General features: G+C 42.9%; 1 protein-coding gene across 2 annotated transcripts in view; it reads right to left on the reverse strand.

Moving 5' to 3' along the window:
* The window catches only part of Slc12a2 (solute carrier family 12 member 2), a 66,193-nt gene extending 62,717 nt beyond the window's left edge, over positions 1-3,476 (reverse strand). For both annotated transcript variants that reach the window (XM_075968620.1, XM_075968619.1), the window contains exon 1: positions 2,628-3,476. In XM_075968620.1, the coding sequence (XP_075824735.1) occupies positions 2,628-3,338 (711 nt within the window). In that variant the 5' untranslated portion in view covers positions 3,339-3,476. The remainder of the gene's footprint in view (positions 1-2,627) is intronic.
* Between the last annotated feature and the right edge of the window lie 23,890 nt (positions 3,477-27,366).

Here is a 27,366-nt window from a genome sequence, read left to right on the forward strand (position 1 = left end):
GCTAAAAACGCTCAAGTTGCTGCCAATCTATATGGATGAGGACCATATATGGACTCTGGGGAGTCAATCAGAGATCATCGTCATGTGTCATACCTTCGCCCACGCCTCCTACAACTCTGAGCAGTGCTTCTGTACTATTTAACATGGCAGGTATCTAACCCATTTGACGCAATTATCTTCAATAATTGCTTATTAGTTAACACCATCAACTTCTGGTTGCTATACAGAATTTGAGTAGAGGCTGAGGGTCCACCTGAATAGAAAAACATCTGTCTAGCATGTGCTATGGAAGCAAAGAAAAACAACTGAAGAATTCACTATGCTATTCTGCACAATTGAGACTCTGAATTGAGCATGTTATAAACTATATTCATCTAGTAATAGAATTAAGAGACTCTAAAACTGAAATCTTAAAAACTTAGCCTTATACTCTGAGGAGTCAATGTAAGAGCAAAATAAGAATCACTGCGCAGTGATATTCCACGAATTTAGCATGGCCATGGTCCATTATTTCTGTTGCATTTTTTTTCTTTAATTTTTACAATAATCTCGAGAACTGAGGAAGCGGAGGCTGAGGGATTAGGTGACTTTTTGAACTACCACATAGCTGATAATGTGTCTACCTTTCAGATGCTCTAAACTGAACAAAAATAATAAAACCCACACTACAAGCCACACACAAAATAAACTCAACCGTAGGGGGCTTAAAGTGCAAGATGCATGACACCTTTCAGCTAACATTCTACAACTTACAGATACAGTGCTATACTGCTGAACTTGACTTTACCGAAATAAACCTGAAATGTATTTGTAAAAAAATTATGAATACTAAAAATGCTGCAGTAAAATATCATTTACCAACTCCATTTCTGACTGAGCCTATAAACAGAAAAGAATGGATGTGAAAAAATCTAAGTGTGAGTGTTTCAGAAAGTGCTTAGCTTCTGATAGGACAAAATACAACAATAGAACAGAGGTAGTATTATCTAAGGCTAAATGATGTCAATCTTTTAAACAATCCACAAGCTTGTAAGGGCTGGGACCTATCACTTACTTCAAACCATGATTGTTACTTTATCAAACACTGGGACAAGTGCAGTCTTGTAAGACATGAATGTATGAGATCAAACCATCACAGTCAAAACAAATCACATAAACTTCTTCACGCTGATCATCTCGCCCTGTGTGGTACCAACTCTGAAGTCACAAAAATTCCACTATAGACTTGCTGAGGCAGATGTCAAGTAATTCAACTCATAAAAAAGTTAAATATTAATCAGGTCTCAAAAGCATCAATGTTATCTTCAAATAATTATCTGAACCCAGAGGAAATAAAAGACTTACGAGGCCATAAAAAAAAAACAGAAGGAAAAGTCAGTAAGAGTGTATGGGAATGGTTTTTTTGTTTACAAAGTAAAAGGGCTTCACAAAAATAAAGACTCCAGACTTTTTCTCTAGACATCCTCGAGGGGGAAAAAATAAAATCCTTGTTTCCTTTTTTCTCTAAAAACTCATCCATGTCACTTTTTAAAAACATCCCTTTTTAAAATATTTTATATGTATGAATGTTTTGCCTGCATGCATGGATATATACCACATACATGGTTGGTGCCTATTAAGGTCAGAAGGCATGGAATCTCCCTGGAAGTGGAGTTACAGATGGTTGTGTGTTGTGCGCTTCCTTGTGGGTGCTGAAAACTGAACCCTCTTGGTTCCCTGCAAGAGCAACAAGTGCTCTTAACTTCTGAGCCATCTCTCTACCACTGCCCTGCACCAAATGCAGCTCTCTTTCCAAAAAGTTTACATTACAAACAAACAAACAAGACCGTGCTATTATCAAATACAACTTTTCCCAAGATTTGAAATGTGTCTGCAGGCATGGTGGCAAACGCCTTTAAACCCTAACGCTGGGAAGTAGGGAAGCAGAAGCAGGTGGATCTGTGAGTTCAAGGCCAGCCTGGTCTACTTTGCAAACTCTAGGTCAGCTAAGAGATACACAGAGAAATCCTGCCTAAAAATAATAAACAAACAAAAAATAAAAAGGAAAGAAATAAAAAAGATTTCTATGGTCCTCTACATACTCAAGGTTGCAAATAATGGGCTTTAATAATTAATAGACTATAAACACATGCTATTAAGATTTTCCTTCAAACATCAACCTTTCTTTCCACTCAGGATCCCTAATGGATACGCATAAACCATACACTACAATCTAAAAAGGACCCAGATGGTAGTATGTTCTCTCCACCCTGTCCCAAGAGAGAGCCTCTTCTACACCTCCTCCACACTCCCTTCTCTGGGCTCTAAACACATGCGTAACTCAAAGAGGTGACACACTGTCAAGACGGGGTGAAAAAAGACAGGGGCACACAAGATACATAACTGGATGGGAAAGGCTGCTAAGTGCTGCCTCCTCTGTATCGCATGACCAGCCTAACCCGCTGCAAACTTTTGAAGGATTAAGTTACATTCCGCTGCAATTCCACACTTGACAGCTGAATCCAGAGATGCCAGCAAGTCGTTCCTCGGGTCCTGTGCTGCCACCTCACCAGGGAGAGTCGGCGGCTGCATCCCGCGGCCAGCACGCACCAGGGCATGAGAAGGGAGGAGGGTCTGGGCGAGCTCACCTTTTCCAGCTCATCGTGGAGCTCTGCCAGGCTGGGCCGGAGGAGCTTCTCGCCCAACTGCGCGGCCGTGTGCCGGTAGTGGTCGATCCTGGGCACCGCATCCATGGTGTTGTGGCCGAAGGTGCGCAGGTAGTAGGTGTTGGTGTGGGTGTCATAGTAGTACTGCTGATGGTGTCCACTGCCGCCGCCCGAGTGCAAGCTGCTGCCCTCGCTCAGCACCGTGTCCCCGCCGTTCTGGAAGCTCACGTTGGGCCCGTCGCCTCCGACCCCCGCAGCATCCGACAGGCTGTCGTCCGCGGACGATGAGGCAGCCGGGTCCACGAAGTTCACGCGGAAGCGGCCCTTGGCTTCCTCGCTGCCCTTAGCAGCGCCGCTCTCACCGCTGCCTTTCCCGGCCGCCGGGGTCTCCTTGCCCGTCGCCCCGGCCGCCGCCGCCGCCGCTGCGGCCCGCCCGGCGTTCTCGGAAACCGGGTCCACCTGGAAGCGGCTCTGGCTGGGGGTGGGCCCCAGAGGTCTGCCCAGCCCATCGCCCGCCGCTGCCGCTCCCTCTCCGCGCACCCCGCCGGCCTGGCTCCCGGCGGTAGCATCCTCTCGGCCGGAGGAAGGCACGGCAGTCCCGGGCAGGTCCACCCCAGCGACAGCCAGCGGCGCGTCCCCATCCCGGGCGGGCCGCGGTGCGCCAGACGAGGGCGCCGCGGGCCGGGGCTCCATCTCCTCCCGACGCTCGGGGAAGCTGCGGAGCGGAGCGGGGCGGGTGAACGCTTGCCTAGGGCTCGGCTCTGGCTCGTGAGCCGGCGGTCCCGCTAGAGAGCTGGAGGAGAGAGAGCGCGCCACAGAGAGTCACAGCGCCTCAGGAGCCCGCGCGCCACACGCTCGCCGCCAGCCCCCGAGTGCCCGCGAGCGCGGCCGGCCCGCGGTTTAAAGGCGCGGCGGGGCCGCGGCGCTCGGTGCAGCACGCGGGAGGCGGGGCCGCTCAGCCCGCCCCTGGGCCCGCCCCGAGCTCTGCGCCGGCCAGCCCGGCGCGCCGAGCCCGGAGAGCGAGCGCCGGCCTCCGCGGCGCAACGAGCAGGCGCGGCCCGGGCTGCCGCACGCGTCTCCGCGCGGACTTGCGCACCGCCGCCCCTTCCGCTGCCCCCTCCGCCCGCCCGCTCCACGTTCTCCCCCGGCCGCCCGCCTGCCCGTCCGCAGCTCCGGCCCTGGTACCAGCCGCCGCGGATGCTGGCCCTGCAGCACCGGCTCTGCAGACTCCTCTCGTCGCTGTCTTTTTCTTTTTCTTTCTTTTTTTTTTTTAAGTTCTAAACTCGCAATACTTGCGGCGAGCCGGCGAGATCTCGCGAGACGCTGCAGGGCCTGTGGGCGGTTTCCCTCAGGGCGCGTGGTACCCAGGCCCGCGGCGCTCCGGCTGCGGGTGATGCTGGGGTCTTTCCTGTTGGACCCGCGCGCGCTTCCGGAGGCGCTGGCCACGCGCGCTCCCGCCCGGAGGCTGCGCGCACCCCGACCCGGGCCGGCGAGCGGCCGGGCGCCCAGCTGGAGAGCCCCGAGCCAGCGTTTTTAGATTTGCATAACCAAAGAGTAATTCCAGCCGGGATGCGGTGGGTGTGTCCCCACTCGGGTGACACCTTTATTTTTAAAAGCTGGTACTTGGAGGTGGCAAGGGAACCTCGTTCCGACGATGGAAGACAATTTTTAACTTCACTGTTAGGAAACGCCTCTCTCGGGATACAGTGACAGCAGCAGCCTACGCTACAATTACGAGTTTTCCGTTTGGCTGCGGTAGAGAAGAATTCCTTGGTTTTAACACAAAAATGCTCTACAGGCTTGTTTTCTCTGAAAATTTAGAGGAAGAACACCTGCTTTCCAACTTAGTAGTCTCCGTTAACTTGCTACCTCTCCGAAACCCTAAGAGAAAGCGAGCCATCACAAATAGTTTCCTCAGGTCATTGTCTGCTATGCTTGTGTTTACTCTATATTTAAAGAATTGTAGGAATAAACACCATCTCTTGCCGAATACTTTAAGCAAGATCAAAGTATCCAAGACCTCAGAGCCTGGGTTTACAAAAATAAATAAACAACCAGTCAAAAATTTAAAAGCCTTCAACTGCGATCTTACTTGCCCTTGACAATTGGTCAGCGTATTATCATTATCTGTATTTTAAAGATGGAAATCAAAAAGAACAGATCTTGGGTCATACACTCGGGACTTCTAAAACCACCGTGAACTTTTCTAAAATTAATGGAAAACCAGAAGAGGCCAAAAAAAATCATGTGTTCTTTCAAGCAGTGTAATTTTCTACTAGGGAACACTGCTGTCCTAGTAAACGCTCTATGTTGTGCCTTCCAGCCTAAAGCTAATTTATAGCTGTAAGAATTCGACATTAATTTACTGAACAAATGTTGAAACACCTGCTATGAGCCTCCCTGTGTCCTTAGGATATAGCTAAATCCATCTCGTGGATGTCATAGATAATGTAAAGAGATAAGATATTTAGCCTGTCTATCAGAAAGAAATGCTAAGGGAAAGGGGTAGGGAGATGGTAAATCTTCCTTAGGATGACATCATTGAAGTGACCTTTGAGTGAGAAAGTGTGCTGTGCAAATATTTTGGAGCAATCTGTTCTAAGTAGAGAAAGAAAGGCCCCCGAAGTGGGAGTAGACCTGGTAAGGAATTGCATGTCGGGCAGTGTGAGGGGAAAGAATCAAAGGCAACAGGGTCACAGTTGGAGGACGTGGAAAATGTGTCAAGCCTCTGGCTGTTGGAGATACTTTGGCTTTCTCTCTGAGTGGAATGGTAGTTCAGGCTTCCATAGTAAAATACCATGGACTGGATGACTTAAGTAAAAAAAACAAACAAAAAAAAAACTTTTTACCATAGTTCTGGAGCTCTCTGAGTTTGAGATCTAGGTCCCAGTGTGGCTAGGGTCAGGTGAGGACTCTCTGGTTAGAAACAGCAGCCTTCTCACGGTGGCCTTACACAGTGAAGCAACCACTCTGATGCTACTTCCTTTTCTCATAAAGGCACAGTTTTATTGACCCCAAGCTTCAACCCTAAGAGCTCTTTTAACCTTAAGGTAACTTGAAGAACCTTCTTTCCAATTCAATCAAGTGAGTGGGTGAGTGTGTGTGTGGTGGGGTAACTTTAGCTAGAAATGTTTGGGCTGTACAGCACAGTCCATAACAGCTGTCAAATCATTGAAGAGTTCCAGGAAGGAAGAACATTTTAAATACAGAATTATGTCCAACTCAGTGATGTTTCAGGAAAGCTGTCACATAATGTCATGATGGAGCCCTGTTTTTGTTTCCTTTTTTCAGTTTAGAAACACACGCAACATTATATTAAGCCTACAATGTTCAGATCCCTAATGCTGTACAGATCCCTGACTCTGCCTAGGAGAAATAGGCTATGCCACATAACACATGTATGATGTAAACTATATACCATGTAGATTTCAGTATGTATATTCTACATGATCCGTCAAAATTACCAAACAACACACTTGTCGCTCTAGGTAACCAACACAGGACCATTGTAACTGCTCTGCAGGCAAAGAAGTAAGTGACAGATAGATCAAGATGTGTTAAAGTATGCTAGAATGATCCCCAAATGGACAGTGTTGCTTTGGCCACGGAGGTTAGTAGTAGAAAGTGGGGTAAGGGGTTGGGTGGGGCAGTAAGTGGTTGGCAAGGGAAGTGGCAGCATTTGCAGACAGAAACAGTGTGTGTGGAGTAAGAACCCAAGGCTTTGGGCCTGAGCAATTGAAAGAAGAGTGGACTTTCTGAGATGAGTAGAGAAGGAAAGGAATAGGTTTGAGTGAGATGTAAAACAGGAGCTAAGAGACCTTAGAAGAATGTATGCCTGGGACACTGGGCTAAACTCTTTACATCATGGGATTAATGGCACAATGCTATGAGGAATAAAATGGCAGCACCCTCATGTGGTATGCTTAAAGCTGAGTTCAGTAGGGAAATGAGTAATTCCAAAACTCAATGACTAAAGACAAAAGGCAGGAGGAAGAAGGGACCTAAAAGATGAGAAGAAAACCAGCTGAAGTCTTTTGGATGCAGGACCAAGAAGAGTTGGATATACTGAATTATGTAACAGTATTGGCCAAGGGAATGGGAGTCGGTGTAGTTCCAGAAGAAACTATCAAAATATGCAGATGAAACTTGTAGAAACAGTGTCAGGAGGGTCTCCTTTAGTTAACTGTCCATCATGGGGCTGTCTGATTTGCCAGGTGACAACTAAGGGACTGGCCATGAAAACAGATTCATCTTCAGTACATAGAGGAGGACCCGTACACTGTTTTGTTCAGTTTTCCACCTTTTGCTAACAGCCCAGCCCCAGCTCAATGTAGTATCAGCAAATTTAGCAATTTGTACCAAATGCACATAGATTTGGAGGCTAGATAGGTCTTGGGTTGTTATATCATATCAAACTTGCCTCTTTACAAATGCTAACCGTCCTGGTTAGCTTCGTCGTCAACTTGCTGCAACCTGGAAAGAAGGAACCACACGTGAAGAGTTACCTAGATCAGATGAGCCCATGGGCATGTCTGTAGGGCATTGTCTTGATTCCTGATTAATAAGAGGAGGGTCCAGCCCACTGTGAACAGTATAGTCCTCGGCTCTGTAGGACAACTTAGCTGAGCATGAGCCCAAGTGAGTCAGTTAGGAAGCAGCATCTGCTGTGGTTCCAGCAGTACTTTTCTTGCCTGTAGGTCTCTTCCCTGGTGGGAGGTGACGCTGCATGAAATAGCAAGCAGTCCTGCTTTCCTGCTCCTGCCCTGGGTTCCTTGCCCTGAATTCTCACAATGGATTGTGACCAGGACGTCTAAATCAAATGAACCCCTCACTCTCTAAGTTGCTTTCAGTGAGAATGTTTTATCACAGCTGAAGAAAGGAAGCTAGAACACTAAGGTACTCTAAATGGAGGTGTAAGTTCCCTATAAAGGTCTCTATAACTCTCTATCTACAGTGTGAGAATAAGTACAGGACCGCATAGAACCTGTCAATAGCTTGGTTCTAAGACCAGCTCTCACAGCTCTCACTGTAGCCCAGGCTGGCCAGGAACTCAATCTGTAGGCCACACTGTCCCCAGAGTTACAGCAGGTCTCCTGCCTCTGCCTCCTAAGAGGTAGGGTTACAAACATGAGCTGCGGCCTGACTTCATGGGGAATCTTTAAAATTCACACACACACACACACACGTGCACGCACACCAAGTCAATGAGTTCAGCTAGACAAGCTGACCTGGTTGTGGTTTTCTGCTTTCACTAGCTGGCATTACACACACCGATGAAGTCAACAGTATTTCCCTTGAGAAATAAAGTGATTATCCTATCATGGAAAAAAAAAGTTGCCCTAGAGAAACTTGATCATGCTGTACTTGTTATTTTGTTTCCTTCCCTAAGTTCCCTTCACATTCTTTTTCATTAAAAATATTGTAAATATTTTCAAGTAATATTCAACATTAATTCAAACCTTATTATCCTTTTTCACAGCACAATATTGAAATTCATGTTTATAAGTTATCCCTTTTAAAGTAGATAACCCAAAGCTATCTGTCTGTCTGTCTGTCTGTATATCTATGTGCCTCTGTTTGTGCATCTGTCTCTCTGCCTTACTCTCTCTGTGTGTGATGGTACAACCTCAGCTGTCTCCGTCTGTGTATGTGTAAGCATGTGTGTGTGTGTGCGCGTGTGTATGTGTAAGCATGTGTGTGTGTGTACGCGTGTGTATGTGTAAGCATGTGTGTGTGCGTGCGCGTGTGTGCACGTGCGTGCGTGCGTGCATGCGTGTGTGTGTGTGTGTGTGTGTGTGTGTGTGTGTGTGTGTGTGTTTGATGGTACTACCTCAGTCCTTTCTCAGGAGCTGTCTAACTTGTTTTTTGAGATAGTCTCTTAACTGGGCCCTTGGGTTCATTGAGTAGACAAGCTGACTGACCAGCTAGCCCCAGGGATTTGCCTGTCTTCATACCACCCCACCTAACTGGGATAACAAATCTCTCCACTATGCCTAGCCTTTCACAAGGGCACTGGGGATCAAACTCAGCCCCTCGTGCTTATGGGGTACATACTCTACTGGCCTGTCTTCCCAGCCCCATGCTTTTTTTTTTAATTTAAATATTTTATGTTGCTCTTATCCAAATTGTAAATTATAGTTAGGTCTGGTGGCCCACACTTTTAATCCCAGCACCTAGGAGGCAGAGGCAGCCAGATCTTTGTGAGCTCAAGGCCATCCTGGTCTACAAAGAGAGTTCCAAGACTGCCAGAGCTATTACACAGTGAAACACGGTCTCAAAACAAAACAACAACAAAAATTAGTGATATTTTATTCAGAGAAATGGTCACCAGGCAAGTCTTTTAAGTGATATCCTTTGTCTCTCTGTGGGGGTATAACGAAGCTTTCTTTGTTTCTCCAGCCAGCTCCCAAATAACAACATGGAGACTTAGTATTAATTATCAAAACTTGGACTTAGTTCAGTTTGTCCCACTAGCTCTTATAACTTAAATTAACCCATTTATATTAATCTATATTCTGTCTCATACCGCCCATCCTGCTTCTTCTGTGTCTCCTGTCCCCCTCCCCACTTGAGTGTTGTGGGTGTTTTACTCTTTTGGTGTTTTTTTTTTAATGGCTCGCCACCAAGCTCCCAAATAAATCATGCACAGAGGCTTATTCTAAGTTATACATGCGTGACCATAGCTTGGCTTGTTTCTTGTCAGCTTTTCTTAAGGTAAATTATCCTCACTACTTTTTGCCTCTGGACTTTTATCTTTCTCTATCCCTGTATACCTTTCTTTACTTATTTCTTCATAGCTGGCTGGACAACTGGGTGACTGGGTAGCTGGCTCCTGACATCCTCCTTTTCTTATTCTCTTACTCCTAGTTCTTCCTCATTTCTCTTTCTATTTATACTCTGTCTGCCAGCCCGACCTGTCCTTGCTCCTGCCTCACTGTTGACCATCTCCTTTCTTAGGACCCATTAGGTGTTTTAGACAGGCACGGTAACACAGCTTCACAGAGTTAAACAAATGCAGCATAAACAAAAGTCACACATCTAAAGATAATGTTCCCTAACATGTGAGCCTAGATCCCTCTTCCTACTTCTTCTCTGTCTGGAAGTCCCACCTGTTCTCCCCGGGGTAGCTATTGGCTGCTTAGCTTTTTATTAAGCCAATCACACTGGATAGGCCAGTCTCAGATTCTTGTCTACCCTGGCATGGAGTCTATCTCACAGACTGGGCCTTAAATGCACTTAAATCCATCCGCGGAGTGGTTGGTTACTTCCCCAGGGTATGTACTGTTATTTCACCAGCACGTGCCACAGGCAAGTCCTGGTTCTAGGTCACAGCCTTTGTAGCTGGACTGTGATTGCCTTTCCCTGTTAGTATGCACAGTACCTTAGAGTGCGATGAAAGCCAGCCAGTCAGAGAAAAGCCTCTATTTAGGCCAGACTTCTCCAAAGCACACACCTCTTAATGACTGCTTCACCCGTCCCCAAGCTTTCTGAACTGAATAATGCGACACAGTCCTCACTAAGCTGCATCCCTACATATCTTTCACTACTAATGGGAAAATTCTTGAATAGATTAATCTTCTGGTGCATTCCGTCGTGATTAATCCATTTGTCACTTTCAAAAAGCTACAAATGCAATCCAGACATATTTTTATAAATGTTTTAAGATGTGGAAAGTATTTTTCCTTTAAATGCCGGAGCTTAAGCGCAGGTCCTGACACACGCTGGGCAAGCATTCTACCACCGAGTTACAAGTCTGGGCTTTGAAAAGGATCTCAAATGGGTATAAGTAAGCTCTCACTTAAAAAAAAAAGCTAGGCATGACGGCACATACCTTTAATCCTAGCATTGGGAGGCAGAGGCAGGCAGACCTCTGCTGAGTGAGATGCTAGCGCTCTCTACACAGTGAGTTCCAAGAGAGCCAGGGCTATGTAGACAGAGACTCTGTCTAAGTAAATAAATGAATAAAGAAGTATAAATAAATAAATAAACAAGAGGTGAAAAATTTGAGCTGGAGAGATGATGCAACCATTAAGAGCACCTGGATGATCATCCAGAGGACCAAGATTCAATTCCCAGCACCCACAGGGCAGCTCACAACTGTCTGTTTTTCCAGTTCCAGGAGGTCAGAGTCACTCTTCTGGCCTGTGCTGAGCATTTCTTGCATAGGGTACACAATCTATATACAGGCAAAACACCATACACATAAAATAATAAACAAATAAAATGTTCAAAAATAATTTTTTTAAAAAGGTTTTAGCTTGGCATAGTGGCACATGGCTTAATCCCAGCACTCTGAGGCAGAGACGGGTGGATCTCTAGGAGGTTCAAGCCAGACTTGCCTACAGAGTGAGCTTCAGGACAGCAACATAGTAAGAGCCTGTCTTGAAACAAAACAAAAATTCTACATTTAACACTTTGAAAGGGTGACTTTTTTCTATAGTAACACACTAAAACCGATTGTTTATTAGCCCTAACATTGAACATGTAAGTCACTTTAGTACATGTTTAAGAGGGTCTTCTTCCTCACTGCTAACCCATACTATTAGAACAAACAATTCATATTTTTTGTTTTTTTTTATCATGTTCAAAGACTATGGTAAAAAAAAATGTCATTTCCAGTTTTATTTTCTGAATGGTTTCTCCTTGTATGTCCTTATGGAACCCAGTTTCTAAACATATGATTTTTTTTTAACCAGTTGCTTCTGTGTTTTCCAAGTAATTTACTGTTTCATTAAACATAAGGCAAAACTATTAGGTTTAATATTCCAGTTTTTAAAATATGAGCCAAAGGGGGGCACTAATAATTATGAGAGTAAAAATAAGCTCTTATAGTTCAAGTAATATTTTTCATTTAAAATTGAGCTATTGTGGACAGGACGATGGCACAGTACATAGAGACACTTTGCCACCAATCCTCATGACTTGATCAAGTTCTAACACCCATAAAGTAGAAAGAGAAAGTGACTCCTTGCAATTTTTTCTCTGACCTCCATATGTACACGTTGGCATCTATGTGGACACACCTGCCCCTCCCCCACACTCATGCAAAATTCTTTTAGTGGGCTTTTAGGTTGATGTTGTAGCTTAGTAACAAAGGGCCGGCCCAGCATGCATAAGGCCCCAGGTTCAATCTGCTACATGGGAAAACGGGAAGCAAAAGACAAAACAACCAAAACTTTAAATCACGCTGAGCTATCGGTTGACCTCCAATATGTCCCTGAGGAGCAACTCTTTCCAATTGGCCAAAAACGTTGCAAGCTGACCATGGAGAGTCACATATAACTCTGTCGCTCGGGAAGCTGAAGAAAAGAGGCTTGCCCCAAGCACCAGGCCAGCCTGTACCATGCAGTTCCAGGTCAGACTCAGCTGGCAGTGGCGTGAGAGCCTGTCTCAAACAGAACAAAAAGATATCTACCTCAAGTTGTGTGGGGAGTGTTGGCACATGGGTATAATTCTCGTTCATCAGGAGGCTGACACTGTGGGACAGGAGTTTTAGCTAAGTCTAAGTGTAGCAGTTTGAGTAAGAATGACCTTCATAGGCTCATAGATCTGAATGCTTAGTCATAAGGGAGTAGAACTCTTTGATAGGATTAGAAGGATTGGGGTTGTGGCCCTGTTGACGAAAATGCGTGGTCATTGGAGGTGGGCTTTGAGGTTTCCATCCAGGCCCTGTGCCCATTCTCTGTCAGCCTACAGACCAGGATGTAATTCTCAACTACTGTTCTAGCACCATGCATACTGCCATGCTCCCTGCCGTGATGATAATGGATAAGCAAGCCCCTGATGAAATGATTTCTTTCATAAGAGATGCCTTGGTCATGGTGTCTCTTCTCAGCAATGAAGCAGTAACTAAAACACTAAACTATACAGAGAAACTCAAACCCTCATTTAAAAAAAAAAAATCCAGGGTCTGAAGAGTAATTAAGAGTACTGGCTGCTCTTCCAAAGGATCCAGGTTCAATTCCCAGCACCCACACGGCAGCTCACAGATGTCTGTAACTCCAGTTCTAGGGGATACGATACCCTCGATACCCTCATACAGACATACATGCAGGCAAAACACCAATGCACTAAAAATAAATGTTTTAAAAATCCACCATTATTACCAGTTTCTAAAATATATAATTATAGAATACACATATATATATATATATATATATATATATATATATATATATATAATCTCATTTAAGATCCCAAGTAATTAGGCATTTATTACTTATCATTTTATTCTGCCTCAGACTCCTGTCATAGGCAGACACCACTCTGGGCTTTTATAGCTTTCTCCTTGATTGATTTTTCCTAAGGATAGAGTCCTAGAAATAAAATTACAGGATGTATGTATTTTAAAACTTGACATACATTGCAAAAACTGATCGTCAGAAAAGTTATTCTGTTGGCATTAATATCTGATTGTTGTTTTTTGCTACCCTTACAACTTCTGAAGATGACCCCCCCCCCCCAGCCTATGGCAACCTGATAAGCAAAAGATAATTTAATTTTCAGAGCTTAGACTTAGTAGTCTGAGGATGCATTTTAAAAGTTTATTCGCCTCACTCCCATCCCCAGATAGTGCATAACTGTAGTTCCCTCTGCTCAGGTAAAGGGGGTTTCTAGAGTTCAAGGCCCATCAGGACAACAGAGTGGGCGCCTCAGGAACCACCCCTCCCCCAAGGAAGAGCCCTTAGTCATCATTTAGGTATCTTTACTTTTGAATTGCCTGAGATGCCCGGAATAGATGCCTGAAAGTCTGGCTTCCACCCTGTCTCGATGTGAACATACAAGTGGTTTTTGATTCTTATTCTTGTTTCTTTGCCTCCCTCCCACTTACCCCCTCACACACTTACTTAGTAGGGTGGATGGTTACCTCTGTGTACAGTTTTGTAAGAACAAAATAAGGACCTTGCCTGCTCCAGCCAATTTGTGAGCCCATCGTCAAAATGTGCCGACCTGGCTCTTTCATGCTTTGAAGCCTAGGGTCGTATGATGATGCGAAGTAAGAAAATAAGTCAATTTGTTGTAACTGTTACCTCGTCCTAATTCACTGCCTCCTCACTAGGGAACTACGATGGGGTAGTCCAATGTGGGTGACTTACTGGCTGGCTGAGATGGAACACAAAGGCCTTGCTTGCCTGGGACAACTCTAAAAGGATCCAGCAAAGAACACCAGATGAGGATGGCTAAGCCTTAGCACCCGCCTGCTTTTAGACTGGCCTGCTCCAAATCCTGCCTTGCTATTTTCTTTTGAGATACACCTCTTGAGATCCAGAAAGCTCTCTCCCTCCCTCTCTCCTCCCGTCTCTGCCTCAGTCTGCATCCAGGGACTGCTCATCTGGTTCTGGTGATAGCATTCAGAGGACTACACAGCTGTCCCTGCGAGACCTTCTGGAACAACTTCTCTTGTCTTCTTTGCACCTGGCTCTTCCTTTTTAGCTTTCCTGCAGCAATATCCATCCAGCAGCTTACCGTGTTTTAATTAAGCAGAGTTGGCTTGCAACCAAGAATCAGTAGCTATGCAGTAATTGGGATTTTTATGGATTATGGCTACACACCCTTAAACTGAATTGGTTTTCTCTAGTTTGTTATTTGCATGGTAGTTTTTGCTCAGCATACTGTTACCCTCCAGTTATTGTGAGCTCAGTAGGGTTTTGGTGGTTATCTGTGATTCTTTGATAGATTGCTTGGAGAATCCTTTACTGTCAGAATCATATGAATAAAATGAGCCACAAGATCATATAACTATATATATATAGTTATAAATATATATGTGTGTTTTTGTTGTTTTTACCTCATCTTATTAGGGTGCTTTTAATTTTAATGCACAGCAATGGTGTAACAATCCATGGGACATATTTTGAGTCTTTAGACTTTTGTGTTTTGCTGTAAGTGTAGTTTCAGCTCAGATGTTGGTGCTTAGAAAAGATGTCCCTTTATAGTCTCCTCAGACAGCCGTCAGTCTACAGGCAGCCTTCTGAAGGTAATCAGGCTTCCTTTTCACCAGGACAATCCCATCTCAGTGATAGGGGGGAAAAGCCTTCCCTTGTTGCTATTTTCCTATCTGGGAGAAAAAGGAACTGGAGAGCAGAGAACAATCACCCCCTCCACCCCAGCCCCACTTTACATAACAGATTGAGAAGGTAGGATTTTTGTTTTGTCTTGTGGAGGTGTTTGTGTGAGCACACATGCATTGGAGGTTGAACACAGGGTCTTGGGTGGGAATAAACCTTACCTGGCAATCACATGGCCAGCAAAGTGCACAGATTTATGGAATTCCCCCATAAGGAGGAGTCCTGCCAGAAAGTATAAACCTGTTTTAAGGGGTTAGGAGACATTTGCTTAATAATTAAATGTTTAATATCAAAATGATAATTATGATGAATATGGAACCAAAAATGTGCTTACACTGTAAAATGAGAAGGTTAAAGCTCACATTTTACAAGGCTTCTCCCCACGCCTTGAAAAAGTGTATGTGCATGTGTGCACGTGTGTGTGTGTGTGTGTGTGTGTGTGTATGCATGTGTGTGGGGGTAAGAATTCTAAACATTCTGCTTCTATCAGGAGTACTATATACAGTTCTCTATACCTTAGCATGAGGACCATGGTTTTAGAGGTACTTTTTCATATGCTGATGGCTTATTTTGCTGCTCCACATATGTGTGTGTGCCTTTCCATTTGACTCTTGTGTTCTGGGGTTTGAGCCTATGGCCTCAGGTATGTTACGAGCTAGGAAGGTTTCTGCCATTTAGCCAAGTCCCCAGTCCTTCATTTCTCTGACTGCTTTTAGCTGAAGATAGGGTTTCCATATTGTCTAGGCTGCCCTGGAATTTCTCAAGCAGCCCAAATGGCCTTGAACTCACGATTTTCCTGTTTTGGCCTTGTAAGTAGCTGGGCTCACAGGCTTATACTATCAGATCCATCTGCTTAGACATTTCAACTCTCGGGTCCTTTAGTTACAGGCTAGATACATGATACTGGTGATAGAAAAGGAGAAAAGGAGATGGAAGAAAGGTTTACAAGTCACTCACACACACACACACACACGATGCATATTCTATAAAGGCAAAATGTTGTAAAATATTGCTGCATATTTCTACTTTACAGTTATAAATACATTTTCAGATCCAAGGTCAACATAATTATCACAATAGAATATATTAGTATGATTAGTTAGAGAACCTGGCAATTTATGAAATAAACTTATCGTGAAATGCAATACCTTTGAAAAAGACTGTCCTGTATCTAATTTAGAAATGAATATTTGAAATACAGTCCTAAAAAAGGAATTAGAAATTCTATCTTCTAATCTAAATATAACGCTTCTTCTTGGGACTGGAGTGTGCCTCTGCTGTGATGATTTAGACACAGTTCCATATTTAGCCTCTCTATGCTTTATTTTTGGATTATTAATGTGTAAACCTTGGGCTTCTTCCTGCAAGCTTATGCCTAACTCTACACCAGCATAAGGTTTTTCTTAGAATTGTAGACTTCTAGTATACAAGTCTTTGATTATAAGATGTTCATTGGGTGGTTGGGTTTTTTTTCTGTTTAATTGCTTGTTTTTTATTTTACTTTTCTATTTTTTAAAAGATTTATTTTTATTTATGTATATGAGTGTTCTGTCTGCATAGTCCTCTGCTCAACAGGGGAGGGCGTTAGATCCCATTAGAGATGGTTGTGAGTGCCCTGTGGTTGCTGGGAAATGAAGTCAGGACCTCTGGAAGAACAGTCAGCACTCTTAACTGCTGAGCCATCTCTCCAGCCCTTACTTTTGTATTTTGTTGGGTTTTTTATTTGACATTATTGGGGAAATTGTTTAGTGCTGTTGGAGATTGAATCAAGGCCTTGGATGTGTTAGACTCCATTGAATCAGATTCTCTACTCTATTTTACTTTGGTTCTGTTTACATTTTGCAAGAGGGCTTCACTATGTAGCCTGGGATGACCTTCAACTCTGGACTGTCTTGCCTCTCCTCCCTGGTGCATAGGTTATGGTATGTTCCACTACACTGGACTATTTTTTATGGCATGCATACCACACAGAAAGAGAAGTGTTTAAAACATGTATGTGCATTTTGATTAAAATTATAAAACAGACATATATGTAAATCACCATATAGTTTTGAAACATATTTCCAGGTGCTCAAAAGCCCCAAATGTGTCCCTTCAAGATCATGCCTTTCCTTTAATCCCAGATAATAATCATTTTCTCAGTTTGCCTATCGTGACCCTCCGACACCATGAACGCATCTACACTGTATGCTTTTTGTTTCTCCTCAGAACGTAAGACTGTTCTATTTTTCCCTCTTAGTCATTTGTAAAATTGGTAGATTTAAGAAACTAATTTTTAAAGGTAGTTTTTGGGGACAAATAATTTCGACGTTAATTTTTTTCATTTCATTTTGTAACTATTTGTAACTGGTAATATTCTTTTTTATTATTAATGTTATGCAAAACTTTCAAATTGCTTAGAAGCCAATCTTATGAGTTGTCATACAATAAGGACATGAATTGAATTATAAATGAGTGCTCCATCTTTTTCAAAGTCTGTGAAAACATTCCTAGAAAGAAACCCTGCAGACACATTGTGAGTTTCTTTCAAAACAAAGATATATTCAACATTATAGCTACTCCTGCCTCCTTTCTTTAAGCACCCAAAAAGCCAATAGGTAGAAAAGTTTTATTACAAAAAGCATTGTCAAACATTATCTGGTCAAACATAAGAAAAGCCCTGTCTCTCCAGCTTCCTTTCTAATCAACAGCCCCCATCTTTCAGAAGACATCATCTTACAGACTGGGAGTACTAACTATTGGCTGGCAATGACAAAATTAAGCAGATTTATCCAGACCTACAATAAGGGTTGGGTTTGGTGGCACAAGCCTATAAACCTAGCTCTCAAAAGGCAGAGACCAGTAGATTGTAACAAGTTTGGGGCCAGCCTATTAAGACCTTGCCTTAAAGCAAACAAAAAGCCTATATCATTATTTTCACAGAATCCTTAAAATATAATCTAAGCAAAGCAAATCTAAGGTGTCTAAATGAGTTGGTATTTTAATATATAAAAAGAGTCTGTGTGAAATGGTCCATGTGCACCTAGCCCCTACCTAATTCTCAGCAAAAATGACTTCAGGTTTAACACACCAAAACACACTGCACAAATCTAAATAGGAACACTAGGGGATCAAAGAGAGAAGCCGATGGGCGTCTTTCTTGGTTTACTAATATGCTCTTGTTCCCTCGATGTTGTAAAGCTGCTTACAAATGACCAAGGAAGATTAACTAACCAAACATCAAACCATTTCTGTGGTTTTGCTTCAGCTGACTGGGGACTGAAAATTATAGGTCAGACTTGGTGGGCTGTCACCATCAGAGTAACATGGTCTTTTCAGCATTGTACTGGTGGCAGATAAGGGCATTCAGATGGGATTCTTTCATATGAGAATAAGATAATTCTGCTGACAGCCCCAGGTCTTATGTCTAAAGATGATCTATATTTATAGCGCTTATTGTTTTCAGTAAAAAAAAAACTCAATAAACATTTAACTAAATGCTACATATAAAGTTGAAAAAGTATAAAATTTTTAAACTGTCTCAAGTTTTACAGACATTGTTTCATTTATGCTTTGAGAAAATGTCTTAGCCTATTCTGCTAGAAATTAGACAGTAGTTATAACATTTCTTAAGACAGTATATTGAGAATTCTGCTTACAGCGTTTAATTCTTCCTCCAACACGGGTATTTCTCATGACTTTCTTCTGAAAATGGAGCATGTGAGCTGATCACAACATCCATCATCCCCTCATCCCTGATGGTGGATGCCATGGGCTCAGCTGCTCCCAGCTGCTCCCAGCTGCTTCCAGTTGCTGCTCCTTTGACTTCTCTGGCGAGACTCTTAAATCGTGAATGGAAATAAACTCTTTCTCCCTTCAGGTGCTTATGTATCATGCTATTTTGATCACGGCAACGGGAAGAGAAACGGAGAGAACTGAATTTCTCCATCTCCTCGTGCGCTTCTGTACGTCTCACAAACAGAGGCACTGACGGGCAGTCCAACTATCTCTTCTTAAATGTACAGCCTAAGCCCCCGAAGACTGAGCTAACGTCTCCCTGCCGGTGAAGAGCAGGCGCGTTTACTGCCCCTTATGAGAGCTCCAGAGTCTCTGAGCTCAAGATCCCTCTCCTACTGTGCAAGCAGGTGTCTGTCCCGTGGATCTCTCCGTCTCACTCTTCGGGAATCTGCGTGTAAGTAACTGCAGCTGATGGTGCCGTGGTAGTGAACTGGTTCATATTTTCTGACCCTGGAGCCTTCTGTCTCCTGCTGGACGCATGGCACTTCAGTGGCCTCTCTTGTTAGCTTGCAGGTAAGATAAAATCTCAGAACCTTCATGGGTTGTGACGAGAGGACACGTAGCAGGTTTGATGCTTTTCTGCACAGAGACAGACATAATACATGGGCTCTTGTATGAGCGTATTTGGTTTTTGTTGTTGTATCACTTTAAAATGTAAAGCCCATTCTTAGCTTGCAGGCTGTGCAAAAGCAGGTTGGGGGCAAGATTTGGCCCATGCACTGTAGGGTACTGGCCACTGCCCTGGGCATTTCCCAAAGCCCCAAAGCTCTGAGTCATGACAGCTTCTTTTTTCTAAAAACAAAACAAAACAAAAAAAAACCAAAAAACTTTTATTTATTCTTTGGCAATTTCATACATGTTTATGTTGGTCGTATCCACCCCAACTCTTCATACCCACTCCTCTCAGACACCCTTTCAGTACGTCTCCTTCCTTTCTACCTCCATATCTTCTCCTTTATGCTTTCATTTTCAAAAATGATTTTCCTATGACTGAATATAGATTTCCTATGACTCAAAATAATACAGCAAATCTGGTACAGTTATACATCTACTTGGAAGTAGAATGTGACTAAGAACTAGACCATGAACAGAAACCACTGCTTCTTCCCAAATTTTCTTCTAGCTCTGAGTGCTGGAAATCAGTTAATCTGTAGAGAGCAACTAGCCCTGATTCAGAACACAGCAGCTTGTCATCTCCTCTCTGTACTATAACTCTTTCAGTAGTAACTGACACTGAGTCTTATTGGAGAATTTGTCTCATAATATTTTTCTCAGATAGGTCCTATTTTCATCTGTGAGATGCTTGCAGTTTGTGTGAGCAGAATTTCTCAGACAATAAATGTTGGGTCAATAGTGTCAATGTGTTAAACTATTTAAAAATCATTTTTCCTTCTGAAAAACACTTAAGATGTCTTTTAAAAGTGTGAGGGTTGACCGGGTGTGGTAGCTCACACTTCTAACCCTAGCATTTATGAGGCAGAGGCAGATGGATATCTGTTAATTTTAGGCCAGGCTATAATGAGATTGAAGCTATATAGTGAGTCCCTATTGAAAGAGAAAGAAAGAAAGAAAGAAAGAAAGAAAGAAAGAAAGAAAGAAAGAAAGAAAGAAAGAAAGAAGAAAGGAAGAAAGAAAAAAGGGAGGAAGAAAAGAAAAGAAAAGAAAAATGTGAGAGTATCTCAGAATCAACTCAGAAAATCTGAGAAACTGGGCTGCTTTTCCCCTTGGAACACAACAGAAGAGCCTGACCCAGGATTTCCTGCCTGCCCAAATAGTTAAATGTACAGATAGAGCCTAGGACTTGTCAGTCAAGAAGTGTGATGAATTACTTGTCTAATATTGAACACTATGACCCAAGGGTTACAGCTTAGAGGGGAAGGAGATGCATGTAAGGACCAGAATACTCAGCTACTGTTATCAGTTTTATACCATCTTAGTGTCTGCAAGCACACAGAAAAGAAGACCCTCCCCAAGAGTGGGAACTCAGGAAGGCTAAGACCAGGCTCTCTGAAGACCCTCCCCAAGAGTGGGAACTCAGGAAGGCTCTCTGAAGCCATTTCCCCAAGGCTATGGTTTGACAGTTTGAAGAAAGACAGGATAGATGGTTGACTCACGATTCTTGTACATACACGTCATGATTTGTCTTTGACCTTGTTGAGCCATTCCACCAGTAGAGGCTCTACAGGCAGACGGAAAAGCCCATAGGGCCTTTGTTTTAATCCTCTAGGCTTTTGTCAGGTCAAGAGGGTGAGGAAGAAGCCATCTTGGAAGTTCATCATCTTTTTTACCCAGTCATTGTCCCTCTCTGTCTGACTGTCAGGAAATCCAACTCCTAGTCCCTCAACACTACACATAGGGGGTTAATACATTTATTGGTTTACAAGAAGAGGAAAATCACAGGAATGTGATTATCAAGTAGACAACGTCATTCAAAAACTTTTGTATTGCTGCCAGGCAGTAGTGGCTGGCACACGCCTTTGATCCCAGCACTTGGGAAGCAGAGGCAGGTGGATTTTTGTGAGTTCTAGGCCAGCCTGGTTTACAGAGAAAGTGTCAAGATAGTTTCCAAAGCTACACAGAGAAACCCTTTCTCAAAAAAACCAACCAATCAACCAAACAACCAAACCAAACAAACAGCAAGAAAAAAAAAATATCTTTTTTTTTTTAAATGGAAGATAAGATGACTGGAGAATGTAGAGAGGCTGGGGGTTTGTAATTAAAGACTGGGAGGAATCAGAAGTTTGTAAAAACATTGGAACCTGAACCTGGGATACAGCATTAGTTTGAGATGGCGATTATCTGCAGCAGGACAATGAGATTAGCAAGACAATGAGATTTCCAAAGGAGATGGGGAAACGGGATTTAAGTAGGGAAAGGAAGCAGTTTCATTTCCTTTCTCAGTTTGGTCTAAATGCAGATAAGGGAACTACAGGGCAATCTTATTTCTGCAACAAATTACTCATTGTGCCCCCAAACAACCAAATTTAAGAGGTTATTCTGAAGCCTGACCATATATCTATATAGCATCAAAAGAAGCAAAAATTCAATTTGTGCAATGGCACCATTTCTGTTAAAGAATAAGCACATCTTAAAATGTATGTGTGCACACATGTGTGTGTAATTACCAATAATGTAGAAGTTTCAAATAAAACTTGCAAATTTTAACATTGTGTGGGCACACATATCTGTTACCCCCAACTCCTCCTGTTCAAGAGGATTTTGAGATCCTCATCAGCTTGGTCTAAGCAGAGAAGACCCTGTCTCAAGAACAAACATCATCACTCTACTGTTTTCTACTCCATAACCCAGGGACAAACATGATACTTTAAGAGGCTCTTAATCTGCAAAGGAGATGATTTAGGCTAGTCGCGAGAACGCACGAAGAGAGTCACCCTGTTCCTAACTTCTTCAAACACCCAGACGATGTTTTTTTTTCTCTATCTCCCAGATATAAAACTGAAAACAGCATGTTATCAGCAATATGGGTGATGGATGATGCCCTGAGAGGAATTCTCTAAAAGATGCAGAGGAGTTCCTCCCTCTCTTACGTTGTAATTAGTTGTAACTGTATCTGTGATGCTATGCCTTATGGTCAGACTAGCTAGAGCCCAGAGACAGAGTGCATCCTTAGCATGCACAGATTCCAGCATTGTACATACACATGTCCCTATGTTCCTATTCACACAGAGACACACAGAGTTAAAGAAGAAAGGCTCCCTTTCAAATGCCAAAGCTCCCCCTGTGGGGAATTCAAAAGCTCTGACTCACACTCATTCCTCCAGCATTACCATGTCACTCAGGGTAAATCAGTTTGCCCAGGGCATCAGTCATTTCTGTGCTCTAACTTACCAGCAGGTAGATGTTGACAGCGGAGTAGCCCAACATGGCTTCTGCTAAGTGTCTGTGTTGTCCAAATGCCATTCTCTTTCATGGCTGCCATGACTGTGTTTTTGTAGGCCATGGCATGGCAGACTGAGTAGCAGTGAATAGGATGGAGAGTTCTTGGAGCTGAGCTCTATCCGCTGTTTATCATCTGTGTCTAAATAGGTCACCTTCTCAGGTGCCTTACTGTCTCTAACTGTAAAATAAGAATATGATCATCTTGACCATAGAAAAGGCAACTACAATTTTTTTTTCTGCCACACTGTTTAGAATCTCACAACGTTATGTAAGTAAAACATTAGGAATGAAAAATACTGAATTTAGTCTTTGTGGACGTTATACCTTCCTTCCTAGTCATTGGTAACCACTAAGATCACTTTGGTGCATACTGAGATATACAGAAATGTAGTTTGTTTGTTTGTTTGTTTTTTAATTGCACACAAATAAATAGATGGAGACTTATTTTTACTTATGAATGCCCACTGCCCAGCTCCCAAATAAATACATAGAGTCTTAGTCTTACTTATGAATGACTGGCCTTAGCTTGGCTTGTTTTTAGCCAGCTTTTCTAACTTCAATTATCATGTTTCTCTTTAACTACATTTTGCCTCTGGAATTTTTACCTTTCTTTATTCTATGTCTTTCCTTCTTATTCTGTGGCTGGGTGACTGACCCCTGACATCCTTCTCTCCTGCTTTTCTCGATCCTCACTCTCTTCTCTAGATTTCTTCTATTTTCTCTGCCTTACAGCCCTGCCTATTCTTTCTCCTACCTAGCTATTGGCTGTCCATTTCTTTATAGGGCCAACCAGGTATCTTAGGCAGGCAAAGTAACACAGCTTCACAGAGTTAAACAAATGCCACATAAAAGAATGCAACCCATCTTTGCATCATTAAACAAATGTTCTGCATCATAAAGAAACAAATGTAACACATCTTTAACTAATATCCCACAACACAAATGGCCAAGACACAGACCTCACAACCAAATAGAATGCTGGCACAGCCTCTGTCGAGACAACCTGATGAGCCAAAGGACAGGCCCTGAAGCAATCAATGCAAAAGTGTCAGGGCTCAATCAATGACTTAGCTTCAAACTCAGGACCAAAGAGAGAAAGTCAAATAGGAACCCCCATCCAATCACAAGAGAATTTCCACTTCTAGTTAGGCCACCCCTAGCTCCTCAAGCAAACGATTTCCAACTGGAGCACACCAAAACTTTTCTTCTTTTATTATAAAACCTCCCAACATAGAATCCTCCCTTGTCTGCTTTTGAGTCTCTGCCAAGCATAAATAATAATGTCTGATTTCCTTGTATGACAAGCCTGGGAGAAATAGCCTCTGGTTATTCTCATTTGAATGTCTTTAGTCCCATGATATCTGTCCTGGTTTGCTTTCTATTGCTGTGAGAAGCACCCACAACCAAAAGCAACTTGGGGAGGAAAAGCTTTATTCATTTTTACAGTCCATAGTCCATCATGAAGAGAAGTCAAGGCAGGAACTCGAGCAGAAGAGGCCACGGAGGAAGGCTGCTTATCGGCTTGCTCCCCATGGCTTGCTCATCTTGCTTTCTTACACAACTGAGGTCCACCTGCTTGGGGGTGGCATTTCCTACAATGGGCTGGGCCTGCTAACATCAATCACTAATCAAGAAAATGCTCCACAGGTTTGTCTATAGGCCAATCCAATGGGAGCATTTTCTCAAGTAAAGTTCTTTTTTCCCAGATGCCCTCTAGCTTGTGTCAAGCTGACAAAAAACCTGCACTGGGGATGGAACCCAGACTCTGACTTATATAATACAAGGCTCTACCACTCTTCTGTACTCCACAATCCTATTTTGTGGAGTTTTACAGACAAAGCAGTTGCTGTCTTCATACACACGCACACTTACATACATCCATGTTCTCCCATAGCCTGGCTTCCTTCACAGTCAACTCCCTGAAGCTCTTCTAGTTGCTTCATGTACCAGGATTGAGTTTCGCACCTCTAGCACACTTTCCATCCCCAGGACCTTCCTCTGTTAATCCTTTTTGAGGCAGTTGATTCTGCATGACTCTGGCTTGTTCCTTCTCTTCAAACTGCTAAGAATAGGCACACTCAGGCTGCTTCCTCTCTGCAGAGTTGCCTGGAGGTACCAAAGGGACAATGGTTTCAGTTTGGTCTAAGTCTTATCTTACACACTAGCTCATCACTGGCTTGTGGTAAACTGTGAATCTTATTCACTGTGGATTCTTTCATCTTGAGTCAGTTTTTCAATTGTATGTAAAGAATTCTTTTTTCCAATGAGAACACATGCCAGCCTCAGAAACAGGTTTCTGAAGGAAGTGAAATAAAGTTAAATGCTTAATTATCTTTGCTTTTTAAACTAATTTGGATGAACTTCACAGTCACCCAAATAGTGTCCCTCCCTAGCATGTACCAAAGCATTCTGAACTGAGATACCTGAGAGTAGGTGCAAGAATGGCTTTTTTTTGTTTGTGTTATGAGTGTGTATGTGTGTGTGTGTGTGTGTGTGTGTGTGTGTGTGTGTGTGTGTGTGTGTGTGTTTCTCCAGGGGTAGGTGGGGGAGTCAAGCTGCCACTTCTTCAGCACTGGAATTAGAGGCAGGTGACACTTTCCTGGGAAGCTGGGGCTCTGAATTCAGCTCCTCCTGCTTGTGCAGCTTCATTCACAGGTTACAGCCAGCCAGGTCTCTACCCCCAAGGTTACAACTTAAACGGAGGAAAAAGACAAGATAATAATTAAAGAATTTATTTGTTTTTCTGTGTAGGAACACAGAGAAAAATACAAGTCCCCAGAGAGCAAAAGGTGGGGATTTATAGTCACAGCTTGATAGAAGAGGGAGGGAGAATGAACAGGTAGCCAAGGCAACAAAGGAGACAGTGTTTGTGTTTACAGCTGTCAGTGGTTGTTTCTGCCTTCCGGCCAGTAAAATTCTCTCCAACAAAATTTACAGCAGCCTTCCTTACAGGACTTTGTGTCCCTAGTCAGATAAGGGAGGGTCTCAAAAGAAGTTGTTCTGGGTCTGCTGACTCTCAAGTGTCTGAAGTTTAATCTGTGTGTCAGTCTGGAGGACCAGGAGAAAAGCTGTGCTCTGAGATAATCAAGGTCATCTAGGTGCGCATTGAGCACAACAGCCCACAAATATTTGCTCTTAGTTTTGGTATTTGCACATTGGTCTTTCTTCTTTGACAGGAGTAGCAGATGAGAAACTATGGTGAAGGTTTTGTTCTCACATTAAAAAGCATACTAGATCTCAGCCAGCCTGCCTCTTACTGGATCAACGTCTCCTCAGTTGCTGAGTTGCCTCCGTTTGCTCAAGGTCAGGTATATTCTCAGTCTAACTCTTCCAAACCAGTTTATTACAGACTTAGAATGCATTGTAGTTGTCCAAAATAATCTGAGCAGCTGGCGAAAATTAACGTCTGCTGAGATTGATTCTTACCTTTCCTAGTTTCTCTCTGGCCTCTCCTGAATGACATTCTGGGGTAAGTCATTCAAGGCTTGGCTGTTTGTTTTTCATCTACGTCCTCGTTGCTTCATTTGACTTCTTGACCATTAGAGGAGAAACAGAGAGTTCTATCTTTGCGTTTGCAATTCCTTCGGGCACCCAGTCATTTTAAATGCTTGGCATGCAGTGGGGCACTAAGGGTCAGTGGGAAAAATGCATCTTGTCAATGCACATCACAGTTTTGCTATTTGATTGTGTTGGGTTTTCTTCATGGCTCTGTAAAGGAGCAGAATGAGCAAAATCTTTGTTCTTTGGGGAGGGGGTGGCTTATGAGACAAGGTTTCTCTGTGTAGCTTTGGAGCCTGCCCTGGAACTTACTTTGTAGATCAGGCTGGTATCAAACTCACAGAGATCCAACTGCCTCTGTCCCCAAGTGCTGGGATTAAAGGTGTGTGCCACCACTGCCCAGTGAAAAATCTTAATATGGTAAAGACGGGCCAGAAGATGTGTGTGGTTGACTGCATGCTTCAATTCTTGCATAATTTATATGTTGAAACTTTAGTTTTTAGCACTGGTGTTTAAAAGTCAAGCTTTGGGAAGTCAGTTATTCATGACGGGATTAGTAAGCTCACAAGAAGTCTCTTTTTGCAACTCAGAAAAGGCCCCTTCTCATGTTGATACCCTAGTCCTGAAATTCCAACACCCAGAGCTTTGAGAAACAATTCTGTGTTATTTATAAGCTATCTAATTTGTGGTACTTTGTGATAGAGGCTCAAACTGACTTATATAATTTGAATATGAGGTTGTATTCCTTACAGCAGGTATCTACTTCCTTGACCTATACAGACTGCCTATACTAATACTATCTTTCATCTAATTTGACATTATGAGATTTTTCTGTTGTTTGAATGGTTGATTTTTTTTTCAGATAGGCAGGGTTTCATTCTGTAGCCCAAACCTAGCCATGAACTCAGGATGTACCCAATAATAGGCCTTGAACTTGCAGCAATCCTCCTGCTTCATCCTCCCAAATGCTGAGATTGGATGTATGAGCCAACACACCCAGATTGATTTACTATGTTTGGACAAAAAAATCACTTGAGACAAAAGACTGTCTTTGATATATGAATGTGCTGGAATGCAAACAATGTAAGTATCCATTTTGAAGTAGTTATTGCTAAACAAATATGCAAGAGGTGTGTGTGATTTCATTAAAATTATTTACTAATTGCTAATGTGGCATGCTATATGTTTCTCACAAAAATGCCAAGGTTTTTTTTCTATTGCATTTTGCTGAACTACAGCTGGTTATTGAACCTATATATGGCCTCATACATGCTAAGCAAGTACTTGATCATGCTACACCCGTACCCGTAAAAATGATTTAAAAATACCTTAGTCAGTTATTTGATATGGAAATCTCATTCCATTTTGAATTTTGAAGAAAACATTTAATGTCATTCCTTGAAGAACAGTAGATTCACGATTAGTGGAACCACCAAAGAAGTAAATTCCAGAGCTGAGATTCCCTCACTGATCTTCCT

The sequence above is a fragment of the Microtus pennsylvanicus genome, chromosome 4, assembly GCF_037038515.1.
Source record: "Microtus pennsylvanicus isolate mMicPen1 chromosome 4, mMicPen1.hap1, whole genome shotgun sequence".
Lineage (NCBI taxonomy): Eukaryota > Metazoa > Chordata > Mammalia > Rodentia > Cricetidae > Microtus > Microtus pennsylvanicus.